We start from the raw sequence: 24,922 nt of genomic DNA on the forward strand, positions 1-24,922 counted from the left end.
CACCATGACCAAGCGAAACGAATTCCAGGTATTCCAGACTGGTTCCACATTAACAATCAATGTAGTCCATCATATCACAGGTTAAAGAAGATAAATCACACGATCATCTCGGTAGATGCAGAAAAAGCATCGGATGTAACCCAGCATCCATTCGCGATACAAACTCTCAGCACACTCGGGAATAAAGGAACATTGTCAGCTTGATAAAGAACATCCACAAAAAACCTACAGCTAACATCGCGCTAAAGGTGAGAAAATAGCTTTTCCCTAAAGATGGGGAATGAAACAAGGATGTCACCTCTCATTACACCTCTTCAACATTGTACTCAAAGTCCTAGCGAATGCAGTTAGACAAGAAGAGTAGATAAAAGGTGTATAGGTTGGGAAGGAAGAAATAAACCTGTGTTCACAGATGATAGGACTGTCTGTATAGAAAATCCCGAAGAGTCAACAGATGAACTCTGGAACTACTAAGCAACTATAGCCAAAGCTGCAATACATAAGGTTAGTACACAAAAGCCCAATTACTTTCTATATCCTAGCAATGAACAACTGGAATCTGAAATGAAAAACAGTACTATTTATATTAGCACCAAGAACTTAAATAATTAGGTATAAAGCTAATAAAATATGTACAAGATCTGTATGAGGAAAACCACAGGACAGAGAAATCAATGATCGACATAAATGGATAGGAAGACTTACTAAGATGTCAGTTCTTCTCAACTTAACCTACAGGTTCAACACAATTCCAACCTAAGTCCCAACAAGTTGTTAATGTGGGTATTGTCAAACTGATTTTAAAGTTTATATAGAAGGGCAAAAGATCCAGAATACCCACCACAATATTGAAGAACAAAATTGGAGAATTGGTATTTCCCAACTTCAAGACTTACTACAAAGTTACAGTAATCGAGACAGTGTGGTATTGGTGAAGGAACAGAAAAATACATCAGTGGAACTGCATAGAGAGCCTAGAAATACACCCACACAAATATGGTCAACTGATCTTTGACAGAAGTGCAGGGGCAATTCAGCAGAGAAAGGAATCTTTTCAATAAACAGTGTCAAACAACTGGGCATCCACATGCACAAATCAATAAATAAAAATGAATCTAGACACAGAGCTTACACCTCTCACAAAAATTAACCCAAAATGGATCATAGACCTAAATGTAAAATGTAAAACTATACAACTTCTGTTATAACTGGAGACTTCAACACCCTTCTATCAATAACGGACAGGTCCAGCAGGCAGAGAATCAGTAAGGACCTCTTGCTCATACCACATACAAAAATAAATTACAGACAGTTACAACTCTACATGTAAAGGTTCTGTAAAACAATAAAACCTCGGAAACAAACAGAGGAGACTACTGGCATAACCTTGGAGTAGGCAGTGTTTTCTTAAACAAGACCCACAGAACTAAATAAAAAGAAAAAAAAGAATAAATTGGAATATATTAAATCTAAGAGCCTCTGTTCATCAAAGGATACTGTTAAAAAAATGAAAAGGCATAATCCTTAGAGTAAGAAAAGATACCTGCAATACATGGGCTCATAAAGAAACCCTGCAAATAAAGTATAAAAAGACAGGCAACCCTGAGAAAAATGGACATAGGATTTGAAGAGGCACTTAATGAAAGAGTGTCAGAATGGCAAACACATGAAAAGGCGCTCAACCTCACTTGTCATCAAGGAAATACAACTGAAGCCACCACACAACCTGCCGAATAGCTAACGGAGAAGACAGACTACACCAAGTGCTAAGAGGGAGTGGATGCCATGGATGCCAGGCCTGCACGGTGCCAGAGTCGTCGACCGAGGCAGACACTGTAGCAACGGCACCTCAGGCTTGCCTTCTGGGGCGAGCAGGACACGAGGACTGGGTCTCAGACACTGGGACTCAGGCGGTCCACCTGCACGGTGTCGGGTGTGTGGCCCTGTGTGCTTTCTTATATGGCACTGGGAGGCCACTTGTGGGAGGGCCAGATTCCCACCCCCAATGAGCCACTCAGTGGCACAGCCCACAGTTACCTTGGAAACCAGCTGGGGTCTGGGTACCTGGAGGAGGTCGCACAGGCGGTTCCGCTGCTCCCTTACCAGCGGGAGCTCTGCGTCCCTGAGGGGAGAGAAAAGGCATCCGTCACCAAGGCCCACCCCAGACTCTGCTGCCAGGCCCTGGAAACCAGACAGGAAGCGGTGGCCATGTGTAACACAGGTCATAGCCAAACTGGCCATGAACTCTTTAAGTATTTCGGTAAGCTTCTCTTCTGACGTGAGAAACCCCAAGGCTTCTTAACACTAAAAAGAAATCGCAGGGGGGTTTCTGGGTATAAGATGTCCCTCTCCTTGAAAAAGCCATCCCCAAGACAAGGAGACACACAGGAGAACGAGAAAAACTCCATGTCCTGTGATGTCAGGAGATGACCAAACCCTGAAGGGGGTGTTGAAGGCCTCACAGAGCCGCAAAAAAGGGTGCAGAGCGCTGGTGCCCCCTCATGAAGCAGGGTGAGGTGGGGCTGAGAGTCTGTGGGCAGAGCAGGAGGCCCCCAGGCACCCCCCACCAGGAGACGCGTACCCCGCAGGGATTTAATCAGAGCGGGAGGCCCCCAGGCGCGCCCCCCAGGAGACGCGTACCCCGTAGGGATTTAACCAGAGCGGGAGGCCCCCAGGCACCACCCCCCCAGGAGACACGTACCCCGCAGGGATTTAACCAGAGCGGGAGGCCCCCAGGCACCCCCCGCCAGGAGACGCGTACCCCGCAGGGATTTAATCAGAGCGGGAGGCCCCCAGGCGCGCCCCCCAGGAGACGCGTACCCCGTAGGGATTTAACCAGAGCGGGAGGCCCCCAGGCACCACCCCCCCAGGAGACACGTACCCCGCAGGGATTTAACCAGAGCGGGAGGCCCCCAGGCACCCCCCGCCAGGAGACGCGTACCCCGCAGGGATTTAACCAGAGCGGGAGGCCCCCAGGCACCACCCCCCCAGGAGACGCGTACCCCGCAGGGATTTAACCAGAGCAGGAGGCCCCCAAGTTACCCCCGCCAGGAGACGTGTACCCCGCAGGGATTTAACCAGAGCAGCTGCGGACTCAGAGGTCCAGATGAAGAAGAGCCAACACACAAGAAGAGAGCAGCTGAGCAGAGAATGTAGGAAACAGAAGAAAAAAACAACGCACTGTCCTCAAAGCAGAACAGGATACTCCACAGGAGAATTCAGTGAAAGGAATGGACTATAAAGATGAAGAAAAAGCCCCAAAATACAACAGAAAGACCAAGAATTAGACAATAAGCGAAAAGATGGGAAAATTATAGGAGCCATTGGAGGCCCAATATCCAACCCACAGATGTTCCAGAAAGAACAGAAAAAACAGTGGTGAAGAAATGATCACAGAAAGAAGAGTGGCCTTGAGTCCCCAGGTTGAGAACAACACATGACATTTAAGACCATTGAGGATGAAGAGTCTAAAGCAGCTTCCAGTGGTGAGTTGTCCAAACGGGCAGGGGGTGGGGAGGGGGGTGTGCCATCCACATGGGCAGTTATCCACAGGGGGAGTCATCCACGTGGGGGGAGTCTCCCATGTTGGAGGTATGAGCCATCCACATGGGAAGCTCATCTGCATAGAGCAGGAGGAGCCAAGAGGGGCGGGGAGGGTGAGCCACCCACATGAGGCCGCAGCTCAGAGTGGTCTGCGAGGTTGGCCAAGATGGCGGGAAGTAAGCCTTGTGGAAAAGGTGAGGTCCCACTCACCCAATGCCTGGGAGTGACACACATCCTGAGAGACCTGGGTGGCCATGCTGACTCACCAGACTGTGTCACCGAGCACAGCTATGACCTCGTCCAGAGCCTCGGCACCTGTGACCTCCTCACCAAAGGTGAGCACCATTTCGTACACGTGGCTGGCCGTGGTGTTCCGGATCTGGGACAGAACCGGAGGATGTTAGTAGAGGGAAACACTCCTGAGGGTGCCTGCGGGCAGCAGGACAGAGAAAGGGGGCAGGACCCAGCCCCAAGGAGCAGGACACCTAGAACCTGGCTCTGGAGCAACTCTGAGCGGTGCGTCCATGCAGCCTGCTAATGGGGGAGTCGGCTTCAGATCCTGGCCTAGAAGGATACCTGGGCTAACGTGGGGTGACAGTCATGGAGAAAAATGATGCCCCCCAGTTCTAAATGATTTCTGGATGAATCTCGTAAATCTGAGTCATTTGCAAACTGGGGAAGTCTGTTTAATTATTGAGTAAAAACTAAGGAAATCCTAACCACTCAGGATTTGGTTCTTTTATAGTCATTCTCCAAAACGGCGTTCCTTCTCTAAGTGTGTGCTATGCTCCCTCATTAAAGAATGTTTTTGAGTTTTCGATCTTGTGCCTGGGAGGTAGTTTCCACAACTGTCGCTGCTAAAACCAAGGGCGAACCACTTTAAACTGCCACGCGTGTCCAGAGAAGGGGCCAGGTCCTGCTGACCCGTGCAGACCCGGCCCCGCTCCTAGGACCCCACTGTCAGATGTTCTGGCCCTTATCACTCAACTAGACAATTCACAGAGCTAACATACCTCTAAGAAGTCTTCATAGACGCAAATGTAAAAACGACCGCAGAACCAAACCCCAGGCGTTAGAAGTGCCATGTTTCAAAATCAAAACTTGGCTGTGGCCCATGGGTCACTCCCTATAACCTGCCCCGCTTTTTATGAAGGACCTGAGGTCAAGTTCTAGGTCATCCCAATCGTATGATTTCAGATGCCTACCTCCATCTAAGATATCAAAGCATTTAAATAATTTTATGGACACGTGAGAAGGCTGTGTATACAACAGCCAGCCAAAGTACTCAGAAACAGAAGTCTGTGGTCAGGCTTTCAGATCTGGGGGTGTGACATTAACCATCACACCACACAATGGCCGAGCTGCCGGCTCTGCACCGAGATGTGAGCAGACGTGTGCTCGGTGCTGGCCACTCCTGCAACATGCTGCCACACAGTCTGTGCTCATGAACAGAAGTCAAAGAGCTGGGCTCTGTGTGACCTCACAGCCTGTCGCCATCTGTGTCCACCCTGACGCCATCCTAACGTGAAACACCCCTTCTCAAGTCTCTCTGGCAGTGTCACGCCTGTTACAATGCACATGTCGTACATCACGAAAAATGTGAACACTCACGATGGGAAACGGATGGCAGAGAAGAAGAAGCAACTGCAGAAGCACTTTCTTTCTCACGTCCCCTGGAAATGGAATCATTCCACAAAACCTGCAGGAAGCCAAGACATTCATACTGTTAGCACACAGCCCTCACCAGGCACAAAGCCGGTGGTTTGAGAATTTCCCCGTGTCCAGGGGGGCAGCGAGGGGGGACCTGGGAAGGGCAGACTCCTGGAGAAGAGTTACCCCTGAGCACACACCTGCTCAGGGGCCTGGAGGAGGTCTACCAACAGGGCACCCACTCCAGCCTCGCTCTCACCTGACAACCCCCACCCTGGCCGGGCCTCAGGAAGGGCAGTTGAGGTAACTGACTGCAAGTCAGAGCATCATCAGTAACACATCTTGGCCTCAGGGCATCAGGAAATGGAGTCTATTTCTGTGAAACCCACCTCAAAAGATGGTGCCTCCACACAGGTCCCTCCTCCCCAGTCCCCCTCAACAGCCCGATGCCTCTGGCCCCCCGCCCCCCCACTGTGGGGCCTGACTCAGAAGGCCAGATTCACCTGTTCCTGTTGGAAACACCCTCCCCACCCCCCAGCCCTTGGCTCCTGGCTGCTCTGAGGCCGGGTACCATCTTTGCTGCCTCAGGCAGGGGCACTCACACAGAGATGCTTGATCGAAGCTTCTGGATGTCTTTGGATTTCCTGATTTCCTCCTTGCAAAGTGCAAGCAACTTCACAGCAAAGGGGTGGCTGGAAGGAAACACAAGCCACTCAGACATGCTTTCGTGGTACGTGCGACACGCGTGGCAGCCCATGGGTGGTTGTGCCAGGGCTGCTGCAGTCGCCGGGCAGGGGACATCCTCAGTGACCTACGTGATGCTGTGCCCAAACCCCAGACGCCCGGAGCATGGGAGCGAGCAGATTCACTGTCCCTGGTCTGCACGGCCACCTGCATGGCAGAGGCAGGTGGGCAGCCTTGGCCAGTGACCGTCCCCTTCTCAGCTGCTGACTCTTCCTTGGGCAGCCGGACAGTGTCCGGCAGAGATACACATTCTGCAGGGCTGCCAGTCAGGGGCTCTGATCCTGCTCCCTCGCCCTAGGCAAGGCCACCCGCACCTACCCACCTCCCCACTTCCCACCTGCTCCATTTCATCGTGGCAGCCAGTGCTTGCGTACTGGACTTGCAGTCTGTGTACACACGAACCCCGCCTGCTCTGGGAAGTTACCACCCAGCATTCTCGTCTCGGGACCTGACTGCATGCCCCTTAAGCCAGGAGCTTCCGCAGCTCAGCCAGGGAGGCAGCACTCACTCCTCCACCACCGTGAAGACATCAAAGCACCCGGTGGCCAGCATCTGGTCCAGTGTCTTCAGCAGTGGCACGGACACCCTGAGGGGAGATACACTGTGAGACCAAGCCACAGGCCCTGTGGTCACAGGTCCACTCAGGGTCCAGCATCACCTGAGACACATTAGCACAGATGGTTTCAGGGTATATTAACTATGTCAAAACTTACCAAATTGTGCACGTTATGTCTAGTTTATTATATGTGACCTATACCTCGATGGAACCCTGGGGGCACACTGGTTAAGAGCTATGGCTGCTAACCAAAAGGTTGGCAGTTCGGATCTACCAAACACTCCTTGGAAATCCTATGGGGCAGTTCTATTCTGTCTTGTAGGGTCACTATGAGTCAGAATCAACTGTACAGCAACAGGTTTGGTTTGGGGTTTGGTTTGTCCTTTAATAGAGCCATTTACAACAAAGAAAGGAAAAGAAAATGAGTCTGGGTTCCTGTCCGTGAGAGCTGTGCTGCTGCTGGCTGGGTCCTGTCGTGACGGGAGCCATGGTCACACAGCTGGGACAGGAGAGCCCTGCTGGGCCCTCACACGTGCCAGGACATCCCTCTTAGAAACAGCACTGCTGACCCCTACACAGGAGGAGGGACAGAAGCCACTGCTACACGGGAACGCTCACAATTCTGAGGTAAAGGCCCATGGGGTCCACACTCATGTAAAGGCAGTACCCAAAAAGGCAGATGCAGATGTTTTACACGTCAGGTCACGTTTGCACTGAAACGTCTAACCCTGGGAACATGAGCCCCATCCAGACGGCAGCCGTGGCGTAAACAATCTGCACGTGGTGGCCGAGATGCTGATGGTGTGAGCATCCAAGGGGGACAGGCCTCACGGAGCACCATGGCAAGCATCTCCTGAAGGGGGAACTGCATTCTGCTTGACCTGCCTCCTCACAGAACTGTCTTTACTTCAGCATCTAGACAAGATGTAATTTCACCCCGTGCAAAGCACAGGCTGGGAAAGGTGCACGGAGGCAGCCACAGGCCGGGCACTAGAAGACCCTTAGCCTCACTGTGTCCCAGGGCCTCACGTCACGGGCTAGCCAGGGGCATCACACACATCCCTTCTCCCTTACAATCCCGTGAAAACGAGTGAGACCCAGAGAGCAGGGAAAACGTTGCAGCCAGCACAGGCCACACAGACTGATGGCAGTCTGACCACCAGGCTCGTTCTGCTGCCGAGCTCCCATAAGCATACACGTTACCTGTCGTTCAGAAGGTTATCCTCGAAGATCTGCAGGAGGGTTCCACTGAGGCAGTCCATGGCCTGTGGGTCTTTCTGAACACTCTTCACGTACTCGCACAGGCTCTGTGCTGAGTACTTGACCTGCAATAGATGTGCTGTGTAAGCACACACGCACGCACGCACGCCCAGCCAGCTGGCCCCAAGGGCTCAAACATCTGCTCCAGGGCTGAGAAGACAGCTTCAGGAGTGAAAGCAGCGTAGAGAAATGCCCAGCCAGCCTGGTCGAGAGCACTGGCCGCAGTGCAAGAATCTGAGACGGGAACACTTCCCTCAAGGGGTGGCAATGTCCTTTGAGCTGTCACATGCTGCTGCTGTGACCCCCACGCTGTCACAGTGGTCACCACCACAGGTGGAACAACCCCCACGCCGTCACAGTGGTCACTGTCACAGGTGGAATGAGCCCCACACCATCACAACGGTCTCCGTCACAGGTGGAGTGACCCCCACACGGTCACGGTGGTCACCGTCACAAGCGGAACGACCCCCACACTGTCACAGTGGCCTCTGTCACAGGTGGAACAACCCCCACACTGTCACAGTGGTCACCGTCACAGGTGCAGTGAGCCCCACGCTGTCACAGTGGTCACCGTCACAGGCTGAACGACCCCCACACTGTCACGGTGGTCACCGTCACAGGCTGAACGACCCCCACACGGTCACGGTGGTCACCGTCACAAGCTTAACGACCCCCACACGGTCACGGTGGTCACCGTCACAGGCTGAACGACCCCCACACGGACACGGTGGTCACCGTCACAGGCTGAACGACCCCCACACGGTCACGGTGGTCACCGTCACAGGCTGAACGACCCCCACACGGTCACGGTGGTCACCGTCACAGGCTGAACGACCCCCACACGGTCACGGTGGTCACCGTCACAGGCTGAACGACCCCCACACGGTCACGGTGGTCACCGTCACAGGCTGAACGACCCCCACACGGTCACGGTGGTCACCGTCACAGGCTGAACGACCCCCACACGGTCACGGTGGTCACCGTCACAGGCTGAACGACCCCCACACGGTCACGGTGGTCACCGTCACAGGCTGAACGACCCCCACACGGTCACGGTGGTCACCGTCACAGGCTGAACGACCCCCACACGGTCACGGTGGTCACCGTCACAGGCGGAACGACCCCCACACGGTCACGGTGGTCACCGTCACAGGCTGAACGACCCCCACACGGTCACGGTGGTCACCGTCACAGGCTTAACGACCCCCACACTGTCACGGTGGTCACCGTCACAGGCTGAACGACCCCCACACGGTCACGGTGGTCACCGTCACAGGCTGAACGACCCCCACACGGTCACGGTGGTCACCGTCACAGGCTGAACGACCCCCACACGGTCACGGTGGTCACCGTCACAGGCGGAACGACCCCCACACGGTCACGGTGGTCACCGTCACAGGCGGAACGACTCCCACACGGTCACGGTGGTCACCGTCACAGGTGCAATGAGCCCCACACTGTCACAGTGGTCGCCATCACAGGCTGAACAACCCCCACGCCATCACCATCTTGGGTCTGCACGTGGGACCATGAGGGCAGAGGCACTGGGCATTGAGACAAGATGTTGTGAGACGCTCCCTCCACAATGTGACAACCGCCTGTGAGGCACAGCTGGGCCCCTAAGTAGTGGGGGGGTGGTCCAGAGACCCCCACCACAGACACTGAAACAAACACTCGAAGGTTGTAGGGTGCTAGGCCTGGGCTTTGTGGAGGTGGTGGCCAAGGCAGCCGGGAGCCAGGGCACCCACCTGAGCTGCCAGTAGAAGCGAGGGCTCCCTGACTCAGGCTGCCAGCTCTACGATCTCACAACCAAAGCCCAAAGTTGTGAACCATGATGCGCTAGCTACGTAAACAGGGAGCAAAGGCTTAGCACCCCCAGACTGCAGACACTGGAATTACAAGACACAGAATACAGAAAACCACACCCATTGCTGTCGAGTCGATTTTGACTCATAGCGACCCTATAGGACGGAGTAGAACTGCCCCATAGGGTTTCCAAGGAGCGCCTGGTGGATTCCAGCTGCCAACCTTTTGGTTAGCATCCGAGCTCTTAACCACTGCGCCACCAGGGCCCCAGAATATAGAAAACTGTCCACTGATTTTTTTTTTAAAGAAAAAAATGCAATTACAAGGATGACCACACATGGAAAACTATCAGAAACTGGCGTGAAAACAAAGGGAACTTTTAGAAATTAAAAATACGGTTACTGAAACCGAAGACAATGTGGGGAAAGGATAAATACCAGATTAAAGAAAACCGAAGGAAGATACCAGTAAGTGAAGTGGGGAAGACATCTGAAGAAGCAGAAAGAGGAGGTGAAGAGTCAGCTGGGCCCCGATGTGACGATGGGGTGTGCTGGAAAAGGGGTGAGTTGGGAAAGGTGGGGTGACAGTGATGAAGGGTAACAAAGGGGTGAGGTGGCCACACGTGGAGACAGGAGGCTGCAGATTCCCCAAAGTGATGAAAACCTGAGTCTGCTGGCTGGGAAAACATTGAATCCCAAACAGGGTCGATGAAGAGAAGCTCATGCTGGACATATCAGTGTGAGACTGGGCAATGTCAGGACCTCACAGCTGTGAACAGGAGACAGAGCACCGAGGGGCAGTGGGAACAGTGACAGCAGTGGTCGTGGGGCTGGACAGCAGTGGACATGCATCCCGAGCACACAGTGACCATCAGACAAGTGCTGTGCCTGCAAAGTAATGTTTCAAGATAAAAACCCTCACAGGTAAGTGAAAGTAGGGTGTCTGCCTGCCAGGGACTCACTGTAAAGAAACATCGTGAGAAGGGACAGCCTGCTGGGGGATGGTTTGGAGACAGGCACAGCACAGCTGGAGTGAAACCAGCAGATGCCAGCTCTACAAGCAGGACAACAGCGGAGTATCCACAGGGCTGTGAGGAGATGGGCAGAGCTGCGACAAGGGGTAGTAGGCACAGTGGCCCCAGCTCCTCTGCCATCCAGAAGAGAGCCAGGTACTCCCAATGACAACTTTGTAAGGTTGGGATCATAAAGGGAATGTGTAAATGCCAGGGTAGCACAAAGAACAACAGAAAAGGAAAACACCTGTAAAAAGAAACCTAATCAATGGCAAGAAAAAAAAAAAAAAACATAGGAAACAAGGGTCAAAGAAAAATTCAGCAGGACAAATTCGAATATGTTGAAAATCACAACAGTGAAAGTGCACTGAGCCTGCAGCTCGGAAAGCAGAAAGGCCGAGTCCAGGTGCGGAGCTCAGGGCTTGCGTTCCTATGGTGACAGCACACCAGCAGAGGTCGGCCCAACCACGGAACGTGTGGAGCGACTGTCCAGATTCAGACCACAACCGTGAGCATGGAGCTGAGAAGGCAGGCACAGAGCCCAAGAGGAGCATGTGGTCCCGCTGCCTGGAACAAACAGTGCTCCCCAGGAAGGTACAGGGGACCTGAGGGTGGCGCGGAGACAGCTGAGTTGGCCTGTGGGGCTATACCCATCCAGCAGCTGAGGCTGGGCTTACAGGACACGGGAGTGCAAAGACGAGCACACCTGGCAGGGGGCAGTCACCTGGCCAGAAGTGGTCAGCAAGTCCAGAGAGTGGGCACTCGAAGGAGACAGATGCCAGACGCCCTAACTGAACCCGTTCTGGACGAAGCCATCCCCTTGTAGGGGAAGGCGTTGTCCCTCACCGTGGACTCTGTCAGGCCGCCGGCGGACACGGCCAGCCCCAGCAGCACGTGGTAGCGGAACCCTGGCAGCCCCAGGAGCTGGGTGATACGCGGGAACACCTGGGAGGGTGCCTTCCAGTTAATGGCGGCCACGTCCGACCTGCAAGATAGTGCAGGTCAGTGCAGCGGCCATGGTGGGGCCAGACCACCTGCGGGAACAGGGGCGCCAGCTGCAGCACCTTGGGAAGATCTGCTCTAGCTCCTCTCGGTGGGGCACGTGGGGGAGTGGGGGGCTGTCGAAGTGCAGCAGTGTCAGGAGCACATCACCGGCGCGGGCGCGGATGCGGTCGATCTTCTCACTGGCCTGCTGGGCCACGCAGCACAGGACTCGCTTGCAGCTGCAAAGGAGCACAGGGCCCATGGGAGTCACTACAGGTGCACCTAATGTGTCCTAGCCCCGCAAGGGGCTCCGAGCCTGCTGGGACCCTCCCCGCGGCCCCCGTCCCCGAACGGAGATAGACGCATGGCCCTGCACGCACACGCTGGCTCCAATCAGCTCTGGCCGGCTCCTCCCCAGCAGGAGCGTCAGCTCCATCAGACTCGTCATTGCAGCCTCACGGACCCTGCAGGGCAGAGGGGATGTAGGTACCTGAGAAAACTCTACCTGAACCAAGGCTTCACCCAAACACCCTTTTCCTCCTGGGCTGCCACACTAGACTCTTCTCAAAAATGATTTGGGGATCTTCTGACTTCTACATGTTCTTGTTGGATGCTTTGTCAGAAATGAACTTTACGGATAAACTGGAGAGCAGCCCACTGGGGTGTACATGTGAGAGACACAGTAATATTTGTATTTTATAAAGTTAGCTTTTTGCCAGTAAAGAGCGGAATGGAGACGGGTGGGAGAAGCCAGTGCACCGGGCCTCTGGGAAGCGCTGAGAACAAAGGGATGCCCACATATGACCACGAAGTAGGGAGAAGGACACTGACTGGGGGCTTGCCCAGAAACAGGACTGGACGCTGCTGGGTGGGGGTGGACGGGGCAATGGACAGGAGGCCTGGGGCTGTGCTGGGGGTGAGGATGCGGTGTGGGTGTGGCTCTCACCAGGCTCCCACGTCCCCCCTGCTGTCCATGGTGTAGTCGTTCATGCAGTCGAGTAGTGTGGAGTAAATCTGGGGGACGTTTGCCTCACACAAGACCTCATCAGGGACGCCTTCTGCGCTCACTCCAACTGTCAGGCAGATCCTGAAATTAAAAACATGCAGTAACTGCAGCACGTGACTCAGTCAGCCTGCCACGTCTCCCATCACCACAGCACAGTACAGCTTTTCAAGTTGGACTTGCTCAGGATGGGGGGCTCAATATCAGTGCCCTCTCATGGCAAGCATGAGCAACTCTCCCCCAATTGCCTTCTCGGCCTTCGGTTTGAAGGTGGTGATGAAGCTGCTCGTGGCTGGTCCCTGCTACCCTCCCATCCTGGCAAATGTGGGCCCCACAGGGACACCCTGGGTTCCTGATGGGAGGGAGGAAAGCAAGACCATGCTTATCTGTGATCAAGCACAGAGGCCACTTCACACAGGCGGGGGACAGCCTTGCCACCTCAAGCAAATATACACCCCTCATGTAAAGAAGTAATCACACGACTGGCTCAGTGTTCAAAATGAAGCTGTCTGTGAGCCTCTATGAGCTGCAATGCTCTTTGACAATCCTCTGAGAAAAAAAAAAAATCTAGAAGATAAAGTCATGAAGTTCACCTCTGAGAACAAGCATATGCTTTCTGATCGGTATGTAGAACAAACAAGCCAGATCACAAGCGCCCCCTCTGTGTGCAGATGCTGCTGCTGGGTCCTGGCCTCGGGAAGCAGTTACTTTAGGAGGACACACGCCAAGACTCACCTAGCGATGGCCCTCAAGGTGTCTCTCCGGGCCTCGGCAAAACTCACGTCCTTGGGGGAGATGTGGGTAATGGCTCTCAGACCTGCCAGAACCTGGATGCAGTAAACAGTCATCACAACTGAGAGCTGCAGATAAACCATGTTAGTGCAGGGGAGCTCAATGCAGCTGCAAAGCACGCGGGAGGACAGCTTTCTCGGTGCCACCCGACCCCTTCTCAGTAGGGCCGGCCTAGCCCCCACCCAGTCTACATCCCACTTCCTGGAGGCCTGGGCTTGAGTGTGCCTGCTGCTCTTCCCACCTGACCATCCCACCCGGGCAGTGCAAGGAGCGGATGGAGGGAGCTGCTGGCTCTCAATGATGTGAACTGTTGCTTCTCGAAGTGACATTTCCATTTTAAAAGCTGTGTCATGGGGGGGCCTCACCTCAACTATGTTCTGGGTGATACAGAGACTCTGCTCCTAGAGAGGACAGTGCTGAAGCGACACCCCACACAGAAAGGCAGTAGTGCTTCCCCAAAAAAGCAGCAGCAGAGCCACACCAGATACCTCCCTCTTCGCCAAAGCTGCCTTCAGGTGAGAGAACACTGGGCGCCTGCCCTTTTTGTCCTTCTCTTTCTCCTGCTCACACATGGTGCTTTCCTCGAAGTTCCCTTCCCAAACCACCAGTGTTTGGATTTACTGGAGGCTTAGTCCAACCCTATCCACTGTGGGCAGCCTCACCTGCTGCAGCCTGCCCTTCAGCAGGAAGCCAGGAAGGGCCCCCAAGGCCAGCGCAAAGCCACAGCGTGTCATCTCCTCAGGGCTCTGGAGCTCGGTGAGGTACTGCTGCATCAGAGCATCTGCGAGACCAAGTGGGGAGAGAGAGCCGGCGGTTGCTGGGAGTCATGGCGGGCACTCTAGAGACACTTCAGAAAGGGAGCAGATATACTGACGTAGAGATGGGAGGAGCCACTTGCAGCTTCTAAAGGTGGTGAATACCCAATCAGATGGAAGAGAGAACTCTTGTAAGGTAGTCCTAATGTTCTCATAAGCAATTCTACCTCCATGATTTCATTTTTTGGAAAATCTATCCAAGAGGGTTATGAAAGTGGTAGATATGCTCACAGTTTCCCCTTTGTTTCACTAAGCATATAAACGCTTATTGTGGAAACGACATCTTCCTCGTAAGGAGGGCATTCCATCAAGGACTGAGAGCAGGTGTGGCCAAGCGCACACCTAGGGCTCCAGCACGCCATGAACAGATCTGGTGGGGCCACCGTGCAAGCCGCCCAGTGCAGAGACAGGGAGCACAGAAGAGGTTCGAGGCCCGCCTCAAGGGGAGGAGGGCTCCATCCAAGCACTCCTGTGTTGAGTCAGGCCTCAGCAGGGGATGGCAGTTCATCAGCAGAAAGGGAGAGAAAAGCAGTAGCAACAGGGTGAGCAAAGGTATGAAGGTGTGAAAACAGACGATGCACTTAGGTGTGAAGGCCATCGGTACTGGGAACAGAGGCTGAGGGGGAGACACGGGAAACAAGGTCAGGGTGCATGGCTCAGGGCGGGACGTGTACCACCAAGGTGTGGAATGCCACCACGTGAGCCACGAGGGCAGAGAAAGGATTGTCAAGAGGGAAGCAGCATAATCACACTGTGCTTGAAAAGCACCCCTCCTAGCAGGGGAAGGGGGCTGGACACCATCCATGTGTGCTGTTTGCTACAACCCAAAGAGGTCTTTTTCACTGTTTTTAATCTCAACAAAGTGTGACTTTTGTAATATGTGTACATGAATACGCTCAAAAATGACACTAAAATTCAATTTATAGAGACACTGAAATGACAGTGGAACTTAAAATAATTCGCTTCCATACCCATGTGAAAAGAGACACCTGTGATCTTAACAACTTGGGTTTAAACATATCAAAGGTTAATTTTAGAACAGTGTTTTTTTATATTCTCAGTGACGTGGTTCTTACTGTCTTCTCAGGCAAAAAGCAAAACACGACCATATCATCCCAAGTTTTCAAGAGAGACTAAATACAAAATAATGTTACTGTCTCCTTAAATAAAATTGCCTGTGATAAAGGGATATAGCATTTTATTAAAAGTTTGTCAGAAGATCATAATTATGGGATATTTCCTCGTTTTTATAAAAATCACATAAAGAAGACAGATTATTACACAAAAATTTTCTGTACTTATTATGTAAAATGGAGCCCTGGTGGTGAAGTGGTTAAGAGCCTGGCTGCTAACCAAGAGGCCAGCAGTTTGAATCCACCAGCTGTTCCTAGGAAACACTATGGGGCACTCTGCTGTGTCCTGTAGGGTCCCTGTAAGTTGAAATAGACTTGATGGCAACAGGTTTGGTTTTTGGGGGGTTTGGGTTGGTATTACTTATAATAGTGTTTCATACATTTTTTAAGTAATTTACAGTATATGTTCTATATGACATAAAGGAATGCTATAGGCCAACATAATATATGAATATGAAGAATTTTTTATATAAAAAAAAAAAGACTCATGAACTAGATCATCGGTCCAGGAAAAGCCAACTGATGCAATCATCTGTAATGAGGTGGTCCAGTGGCTACACAGAATACTACTTTCTGTAAAGAGGTAAAAAAACAAAATGTATTGACACATGACAAACACTTACCAGAATAATGTTGCCAGAGTGCATCTGAACACTCTGAAGATATATTTTGCCATAAAATATAAAAATTAATGAAGCAATCACCTCTGCGGATAAAAACTCAAAGGAGCAAGACAATACTGAGCAGACACAGCTCAGAAAGAAGAAAAATCATCACCATAGTGAAAGTACAAGGACCAAGGAGAACAAAGCACACAGGAACAGAGCTACAGGAAGTGAACCAAAAAATGAGGAAAAAAACGGAAAAGAAGAGAAGTTTAAAGAGCTGGAAAGATGACAGACACAGAAGACAGGAACAGGAAATCCAATATATGTATACAACTGGAATCTTCAAAGAAAAAAATTATTAATGCAATTTAAGAAAACACTGCTGACATAAATAAGAGTTGGTCTTACATATTTAAAAAGTCACACAGTGTTTCAGGAACAGTTGACCCCATAGAGACATTAAGACTTGTTCAGAGAGAGAAAAAAAATGCTTTGAGCAGCCACACAGAACTCTCCAGGTCCATCCAGGGGGTGCCTCTCCCCCACAAGCAGGCCCTTCCCATACACATTCCCTGGAAGCTGTCACTCGTCCCGCAGACTCACTCCAGGGTCCTGCTCCTCAGGAAAGCATCCCGGTCTCCAGACTGGGCCAGGCGCCAGCACTGCACCTGTGCCTCTTATTTAAATTCTTTGTGTGCTTCTCCCCACCCCTAAAGGAAGGGACCTGGTCAATCCCCCGTCAAAGCTGGTGGTCTGGGGGTCAGAGGTGGCACAGAAAGCACAGTGCACAAGCTCCACTCACTACATGCTGGGCCAGTGGGAGACATGCTAGGGGTGAGCCACCATCTCTCCTACCAAGAGAGCTAGCCCCCAAAAGCTCTGTGGTGTAGTGCAATGGCCTTCTGTATTTAGTGGGGGGACACGCTCCAAGAACAAGCTGCACTTGGACTACATGTGACTGCCACTATTCCCAGGCTGATGTGGTGACCCCGCAGAGGGCTGGGCTGGCACGTTGATCCCTCCTGGCCCTTTCCATGTGGACATGGCGCCACAGGCCATTATCCTTCAGGGGCTTCCCAGTATAAGCTAGAGCCACCACATTATAGGAGCCAGGCAGGGGAATCCCCTTTCCTCTTACTCACCCACCACAGCGGGGTCTGCCTCGCCTGGCTCCTTCAGGTAGTACTCGCTGCAGAGTGCAGCCAATGCCGAGACAGCTGCCTCCTAAAACAGAGACAGGGTCATGAGTGCCACAGAGCTTTGTCCCCCTTCGGAACGCCACAGAAGCCCCAGCAATCTTAACTGTGAGCACATCAGGGAAGTTAAAAACTGAACAGACACGTCTAGCTCTTGTATCTCAGGGCTCTGCTGTCTGCAGCACGGGCCTCTATGTCCCTGTGTAGGGCCGGGGGAGCACCGGGGGAGGCGCTTCTGGGCATTAGTCCTGACAGCACCATTTGTCACCTCCCACCATACCCATGGCTGGCCTCCAGGGCGGTGGGCCGCACAGTCCTTATGTCCACAGGGGAGGCCGGAGGTGTGGGCACAGGCAGTGCTCAGGGACAAATGAGATGTCACCCTCACGAACTGGAGAAGCAGCCATCAGGACTCATCGTGAGGCACTGAGGACGAGCCGCTCAGACTCCACCAGTGAAAGTGTATGTGGACTGCACAGACGGTTTGACCCAGTGAGACGGCAAGACACATGAGCCGCTAGAAAACGACGGAGGACGCCGGCACACGCTTCTGCTTCTTCACCCTCAAGGTCAAAACCCAGTCTATGTCCATGAGCACGGCAAACAACCTAGTCACGGGTGAGCGTTTTATTTCTGCTGGGTCCAAGTCCACTTTAGCCCCCGGGGAGGGACGAAGCGGCACCCCCACATCCCCGTGAGCGAGAAGACGGCTGCACAACCTCCAGCAGGAAATGGGGACGAGGCTTGCTCACCTGCACAGTGGGCATCATGCACGTCTCCAACCTAGAATTCTGCAGCCCACTGTCAGTGCAGAGGAAAAGGGCTGAAGTGGGTTAATAAAGCCAGAAACAGTAATGAAAATACTAAATATTCTGGTCACCAAAGGCCACCACAGATTTCCGATGATAACTGAGGTAGACAATGTCACTGAGAATCCCAAACATAATTGTGGCATTTGTCAGTCGTCATGTTGATGCATAAAAGGGATGCCCAGTACACACAGTCCTCCAGAACAAGCTCTACAAGGAATAACTGGCGTCACTCTCGATGTGCCGTGACACGACCCTGCGGAGGCCTGGCCCCTCACCTTGACCTGCTGTCTACAGTGACTGGAGACCAGGTGGAGACTCCGGAGCGTGTCATTGATCAGCCACTGCCAGCCATCTGTGGGAGACACAGGGAGACCACCGCACCGGGGTGAGGACCCAACAAACACATCTACCCTCTCTTAAAGCTGGTGGCAACCTTTGAGATGAATCCTGGGAAAAGCTCAAGTAGACATTTTCCAGGTTGCACACATGTCTAATGGCCCCTTGATTTAAAGGGAAAAAGCCTCTTGACAGTTGAAATGTTAAAACTGTTAACATGTGAAATACTAGCATTCAGTACCGTCAATAATTTGAAACATTTAATTCAGAAAACGTTTGTTCTTTTATCAAACCTGCGAGCTCCAAGTGGCCTTTTCCTACATCTCTCCTCAAAGCGTCATCCCTTGAGTCACCAACAAAAACCCAACATCCAGCTCAGTTAGAGCCATCACTTGGTAACAAACACTAAGTCTATCTGTAACAAGAAAGGAGTCGCGTGATTTATGAAGCTGCAAAGCTGAAGTAGAGTCAGCCTGACGAGCTTGCTGTAGGGGACCCCGCCCCGCTGACCTCTCTGACCAGGCCCCACAGGGACATGGGAAAGGGCTCCAGGCCCATGTCGGGGAACCCTCAAGACCCCCAACAGCTCCCTCAAGGACAAGGACCACGGAGCACATTCTCACCAGGGCTGCCACACAGCCCTCAATAACGGTTACCCTGGGGAGGTGTCTGCACCGCCTGCATCCATCACAGCCCACGGTGACGGCTATCCTAGGGTGGTGTCTGCACCGCCTGCCTCCACCACACAGCCCACAGTGACAGCTACCCTGGGGAGGTGTCTGCACTGCCTGCATCCACAGTCAGCGTGGGGACAGCTGAGCTCAGGGGCAGCAGTGACAGGCAGCACCGCATCTGGGAGCTCTAAGGAGAGAATGTGACCTCCAGGAGGTGGGGGATGTTCCCTTCTGGGACAGGAGGGCTCATTACTTGGACACGTTTACTATAATGATTTCAAAACAAGGTATTCTAATACCACAAAACTTTATAAACTATAATCTTTATCATCCACCCTAACAGATTCATTTTTACATCTAATTTGAAAGAACAAAATGTTACAATGTGTATCATTTAAAAAAAAAAAAAGCACTTACCAATTATGATGTCACCTTTAAAAGGCATTTTGGAAAGTGACAGGTTTTCTATTAAAACACACACTAGGGAAAAAGATAAACAGTGTTATTTTCCAAAGTGCCCACCTTGGCACCCTGACCCCACGTTCTGAGTCATGTGCCAGGAAGCAGAGCCCCACACTGCCAGAGCCGTCCCTCCTGCCTGACACCTCAGTCTGTCCCGAGACACTCGGTGGGGCAGGTGTCTCCTGCGCTGAGCCACTTGGGGAGGCACCCCACACCTCACTCAATTACAGAGGAAGGTCCAAGGTCTCCCAGATGATGAAAAGTGCGTGTTCTGAGAAGCTGGCCTGTGGAGCGAGAACTCCACACGGTGGCTGCAGATCTCCTTCACCCCACCGTGCATCCCTGGGGGCACGGATGTCCAGCCCCAGTGCAAGGTGACCCCACACTGGGTGCTTTGAGGGGCCAAGCAGTGGTGCAGGCCCGGGTTATCCTGAGGACGGCACCTGCACTAGCTGTGATGCTCAAGGTTCTGGCAAATTCCTCACCGTCTGCGGATCTTGTGGTGTCTGTTTGTTAAATAAGGAAGGGTTACCACTTCTACAGGCAGGGGTTATGAGGGCCAAAGCGGCCCACGGAAAACAACGGGAACCGTGGAGTCAAATACAAGAGTCAACACTGAGAGCTGGGTGAGCCTTAGTTTCAGTTTGGCGGCCTCACAGAGGAAGGGTATATAAGTAAAGGACCAACCGTCCGAGGTGGGGAGTCTAACAGGAGATGCCCCTCCTCAGTAAGGAGGATGGGAGGGCAGCCCATGCCCACGATTACAACCATTTTTCTGCACACACTCCAGCGACCTCCCTCCCCGTCGCAGTGCCCACACTAGTTTCAGACACGCCTTCTTCCTGTGTGCACACATGGCAGCCGGACGTCCGTACTTTCTTTTCCATAGTCACAGGTTAAGCTACAGGAACGAGCAAATTTGGTATCTCAGCGCTCACAACATGAAGGCGCCTTCTAGCTTACAAGTATGCCTGTCGTGCATCAGCTGACACCAGGGCTCCAAGCAACAGAGCAGCGTCCTCACAAGTGTGGCCACGTGAGAAGCAGCTCCGAGTCCGGCCCGAATGCTGATGCTCGTCCTGAGGTGACCCTGCCACTTCTCACAGCTCACGGCCCACACCATCCATGACCAGAAACATGGCCCTGCCTAGCCACAGTGTCCAGGGCACAGGCAACAACCCAGACACAGGGGACACCTCTCTGGGGCCTGCTCTCCTCACCACAGCTGGTGGAGGCCATGTGCATTCTTCAATACGTGTGTCATGGTCCACAGTGTGGGTGTAAAACAGGTTGGCCAGTATTTCCCTGTCACTGCAAACAAGGTGGCAGCAGACACCCTTGCAGACACAGACTGTCTATCTGCCTGTCAGTGCAGTATGTCCATCTGTCCTGCACACTGTGGTCAAGGTCTCTAAAAGCTGGCCTGCTAGAGAGGGGGCCATGTGCACTTCAGTAGCAACAGATACTGCCAGATGGCAATCTAAAAAGGCTACAACAGTTCACGTTCCACTGGGAGAGCCCGTACCTGTCTCTGTCCACACCAGGGGTTATTAGGCTTGAACTGTAGCCAATTTGGAAGATAAAAAGTATTCTCTCATCGTTAAGCAGGTTTACATTTCCCTGACTACAAGGAGACTTAGGCACATTTTCATCAATTTACAGGCTATCTGGGTTTGCTCTTCTGTGAAACACCCGTGTATCTTCTTTGCTGCTTTTTCAGTAGACTACTTACTTTTTTATTGGCAGTCTTAAGAAGTCTCTGTATATTACAGCTACTGATGTTTTAATCTTTCAGCTGCAGTACAGGATTTTCTCTGAATCTGTATTTTGTCTGCTGACTTTGTATTTGGTATGTTGCTGGCTGCTGCGGAGTCAATTCTGACTCACAGCAGCCCCGTGGGGGCAGAGGAGAACTGCTCCGTAGGGTTTTCAAGGCTGTGACCTTTCGGAAGCAGATCACCAGGCCTGCCTTCCAAGGTGCCTCTTGGTGGGTTCAAACCACCAACCTTTCAGTTGATACTTGAGTGCTTAACTTTTTGCACCACCCAGGGGCTCCGTACACGGTATATGTTGCTGCTGTTGTATGCAGTCAATTCCAACTCACAACGATCCTATTGGACAGAGCAGATGTGCTCCATAGGGTTTACCAGGCTGTAATCTTTATGGCAGCAGACTGCCAGATCTTTTCTCCCACAGAGCAGCTGGTGGGTTCAAACTGCTGACTTTTTGGTTAACAGCCAAGTGCTCAATCATTGCACCACCAGGGCTCTATATGGAATATAATCGTCCATAAAAAAGTTTTAAATATTTATACAAACATAACCACTTTTTGTATGTTTCTAGCTGATGGAACTATTGTTAACACCGTAAGGTGGTTACGTGCCACCGGAAAAAAGGTCCTTACTAGTTACCACTAGCCAATGAGGTATTATGACGACAGGCTATTTGAGACCTTCTTTAAACTACTCTGGAGATGGGAAAGGGTACGCTGAAGGGAACAGATAAGAATGGCAAATATGGACGCTTGTTGAAGCCAGGGGCTGGGTACATGGGGTTCAGTATTCTGTTTCTCTTTTCTTTTGTATAGATTTGAAAATTCCCAAATGAAGAAGTTATTTTAGGAAACTACATTATCCATAAGTGTCTCCTAACATTCCTTTGGAGATTTTTATGACTGTATTTTTATACTAAATTTTAATTAATCAGAAATTTACCTTTGGTAAAGGGGCACACCAGCCCAGGGGCAAGGACTGGAAGGCAGGAGAGGATACGAAAGCTGGTAATAGGGAGCCTGAGGTCGAGAGGGGACAGTGTTGACGTGTCGTGGGGTTGGTAACCAACGTCACAGAACAGTGTATGGACCATTTAGTGAGAAGCTAGTGTGCTCTGTAAGCCTTCATCTAAAGCACAATAATAAAAACAAACCAAAAAAATTAATTTAGCTTTGGATATGCATGAGGTGCAGGAAGAGCCTTATCTCCCCACATGGCCATCTGTGACGTCATCACTCATTGAATAAACTGCCCTCACTAAGAATGGAAACACCTTCTTTGCCATGGATCAAATTCCCATCCATATTATTACACTGGAATCTATTTCTGAATTTCTATTCCACTGATTCATCTGTGTGCTTCTAAGAAACTACCATTCTGTCTTGAATAGTGTATGTTATGCTTTAATGACTGGAAAATGCAAGTTGTTGCTATTTTTAGGAATAATTTTCTTAAGAGATTTGGCCTGGATATGAATTTTAAATGCATTTTTTAAGTTAAAAACAAAACAGAAAAAAAGCACATGACAAGACGTTCAACATCACTGACCATTAGGAAAACAGTACATCAGCACAGTCTGTTAAAATGGCAAGAATAAAAAGCACTGATAACACCAAATGCCTGCGAGGATGTGGACAGATGTGTCTCATACACGTCACGTGTGGGAATGTTAAGTGGTGCAGCCACTCTGGAAATCGCATGGCAGGGTCTTACTAAGCATGCGCTTGTAATATGACTCAGTTGAACTCTTGCGCCTTTATCCCAGAGAATGAAAAGCTATGTTCACACAAAAACTTATGCACAAATGTTCTTGGCAGTCTCATTCATAAAAACAAAAAGCTAGAAAGAGCCCAAATGTCCTTTAATGGGTGAATCATCAAAGTCTGGTACAACCAGACAACGAAACAAAAAAAGGCTGTATACACGGACAACCTGGATGAAAAAATCCACCTCAGAGGGTTACGTACCATATGATTCCACTTCTGTAACATCCTTGAAATGGCAGAAATTAGAGATGGAGACAGCAATGGTTTCCAGGGGACAGGGATGGAGGAGGTGAGTATGGTGATGAGGACTGGACAGTTCTGTATCTTGACTGTGGTGGTAATAATACAGATCTTCACATGGCATAGAACTGCACACACGAACACACAGACACGCACGCATGTGAAAACTGGTTAAAACTGAATGTCTGAAGTATAGTTAATGGTGTGGCACCAATGTAAGATGTCACCACCGGGTGAAAGACACAGGATTCTATAATTTTACAGCTTCCTGTTAAGTCTATAATTATTCAATATACCAGGTTTTTTTCTTCTTTTTTTAAAGTAACAGACTAGGCAATTCAGAACAACCCTGAAGCTAAGACACCATTTTTCTTTTTAAAGCTGGGCAAAATTAAAAACGAACATCTGCTTAAAGTCACTGGAGAACTTTCTTGAAAGTTCCAGTCTTGGAGAAGACTGGAAGCAAGAGAGGGAAGTGACAGAGGTGAGCTGTTTTCCCCAATGAGCAGCAGGTTATCTCAGAAAAGGTACTTCAGAAGTCCAAGACGATAAGAGCTTTTAAGGAATACTGGGACGAAAACTGGAGCTCAAGGATATCAAGGGAGAACTAGTAAACCCCTCACAATGGATTTTGAATCCAAAGGGCCAAACCCTAGAAATAAGTATAAAATGTAGCTCAGCTGGCTGATGCCATCCATTCAATCCTCTCAAATCCTGAAACTGGATGAAGTGATCCCAGATTGCTAGCACCCCTAGCCTCCCACCAGAAGCAAACATAAGGCCCCTCTGGAGAAAGATGAAAACAATTCTAGACCTCAAAGTATTTCTATAATTTTTCATATAGAGGGTCCAGGATTTTAGAAACAGAACCCACAGAAGCTCTAGATAATGGTATTACTAGATTTTAAAATGTGCTTCATATGTTCAAGGAGGTGTAAGAAATGACTCCAAACCATGACAAAGATAGGAGAACTATTAAAAAAACTATTTAAAAAAATAAACATACAGAAATTCTGATGGGAAAGATAAAAACTTTGGCATTAAGAATTCAATTCATGGGTTTAATAGCAGATAAGACACAGCTGAAGAGAGAATTAGTGACATGGAAGATGGGTCGAAGAAAAAATCCAAACTGATGCACAGAGACAGGAATGATGGAAAAAACAGAAGAACAGGTACGAGAAAAAGAATAAAGTGAGGGGGTCTAACTTATGGATAAGTGGAGTCACAGAAGTAGAGGAGATAAAAAAAAAACTGGAGAAGAGCAATATTTGAAAAGATAATGGCTCAGAATTTTTCCAAAACAGAGGAAAAAAAAATCAAACTACAGACTACAGAAGGACTACAAACCCCAGAATCCCAAGCAAGATAAATACAAAGAAAAGTCACTCAGGTATATCATGGTAAAATTTCTGAAAAACAAAGATAAACACAAAATCTTAAAAGAAGCCACAGAATTAACAGATTACTTTCAATACAGTAATAAGTAGACCAGCAGATAACTTCTCATTAAAAAAGAAAAAAATTCCTGAAGACAGCAAAATGTTATGTTTAAAGTGAAATAAACCAATAAATAAATATCAACCTGAAGTTCAATGCCCAGCAAAAATGCCCTTCTCGAATGAGGGCAAAAAAAGACATTTTCAGATAAGCACATCAGATAATTTATCACCAGTATTTATTTCAGACATATACTACAGAAAATATTAAAAAGTGTTCTTCAGTAAAAAAAAAAAAAAAAAAGAAAGAAAACCTCCT

The 24,922-nt window shown here is 50.5% G+C and overlaps 1 protein-coding gene across 3 annotated transcripts in view; it reads right to left on the minus strand.

Moving 5' to 3' along the window:
• Nucleotides 1–24,922, minus strand: part of TBCD (tubulin folding cofactor D) — a 175,074-nt gene that overhangs the window by 5,339 nt on the left and 144,813 nt on the right. For all 3 annotated transcript variants that reach the window (XM_064270429.1, XM_064270430.1, XM_023556745.2), the window contains 15 exons: nt 19,342–19,404; nt 18,190–18,266; nt 17,049–17,130; nt 14,013–14,131; nt 13,294–13,385; nt 12,502–12,642; nt 11,936–12,019; nt 11,636–11,794; nt 11,418–11,556; nt 7,697–7,818; nt 6,446–6,523; nt 5,796–5,885; nt 5,155–5,242; nt 3,810–3,922; nt 2,038–2,122 (listed from right to left, as the gene is read on the minus strand). In XM_064270429.1, the coding sequence (XP_064126499.1) occupies nt 2,038–2,122; nt 3,810–3,922; nt 5,155–5,242; nt 5,796–5,885; nt 6,446–6,523; nt 7,697–7,818; nt 11,418–11,556; nt 11,636–11,794; nt 11,936–12,019; nt 12,502–12,642; nt 13,294–13,385; nt 14,013–14,131; nt 17,049–17,130; nt 18,190–18,266; nt 19,342–19,404 (1,532 nt within the window). The remainder of the gene's footprint in view (nt 1–2,037; nt 2,123–3,809; nt 3,923–5,154; nt 5,243–5,795; nt 5,886–6,445; nt 6,524–7,696; nt 7,819–11,417; nt 11,557–11,635; nt 11,795–11,935; nt 12,020–12,501; nt 12,643–13,293; nt 13,386–14,012; nt 14,132–17,048; nt 17,131–18,189; nt 18,267–19,341; nt 19,405–24,922) is intronic.

This window comes from Loxodonta africana, chromosome 18, assembly GCF_030014295.1.
Source record: "Loxodonta africana isolate mLoxAfr1 chromosome 18, mLoxAfr1.hap2, whole genome shotgun sequence".
NCBI lineage: Eukaryota > Metazoa > Chordata > Mammalia > Proboscidea > Elephantidae > Loxodonta > Loxodonta africana.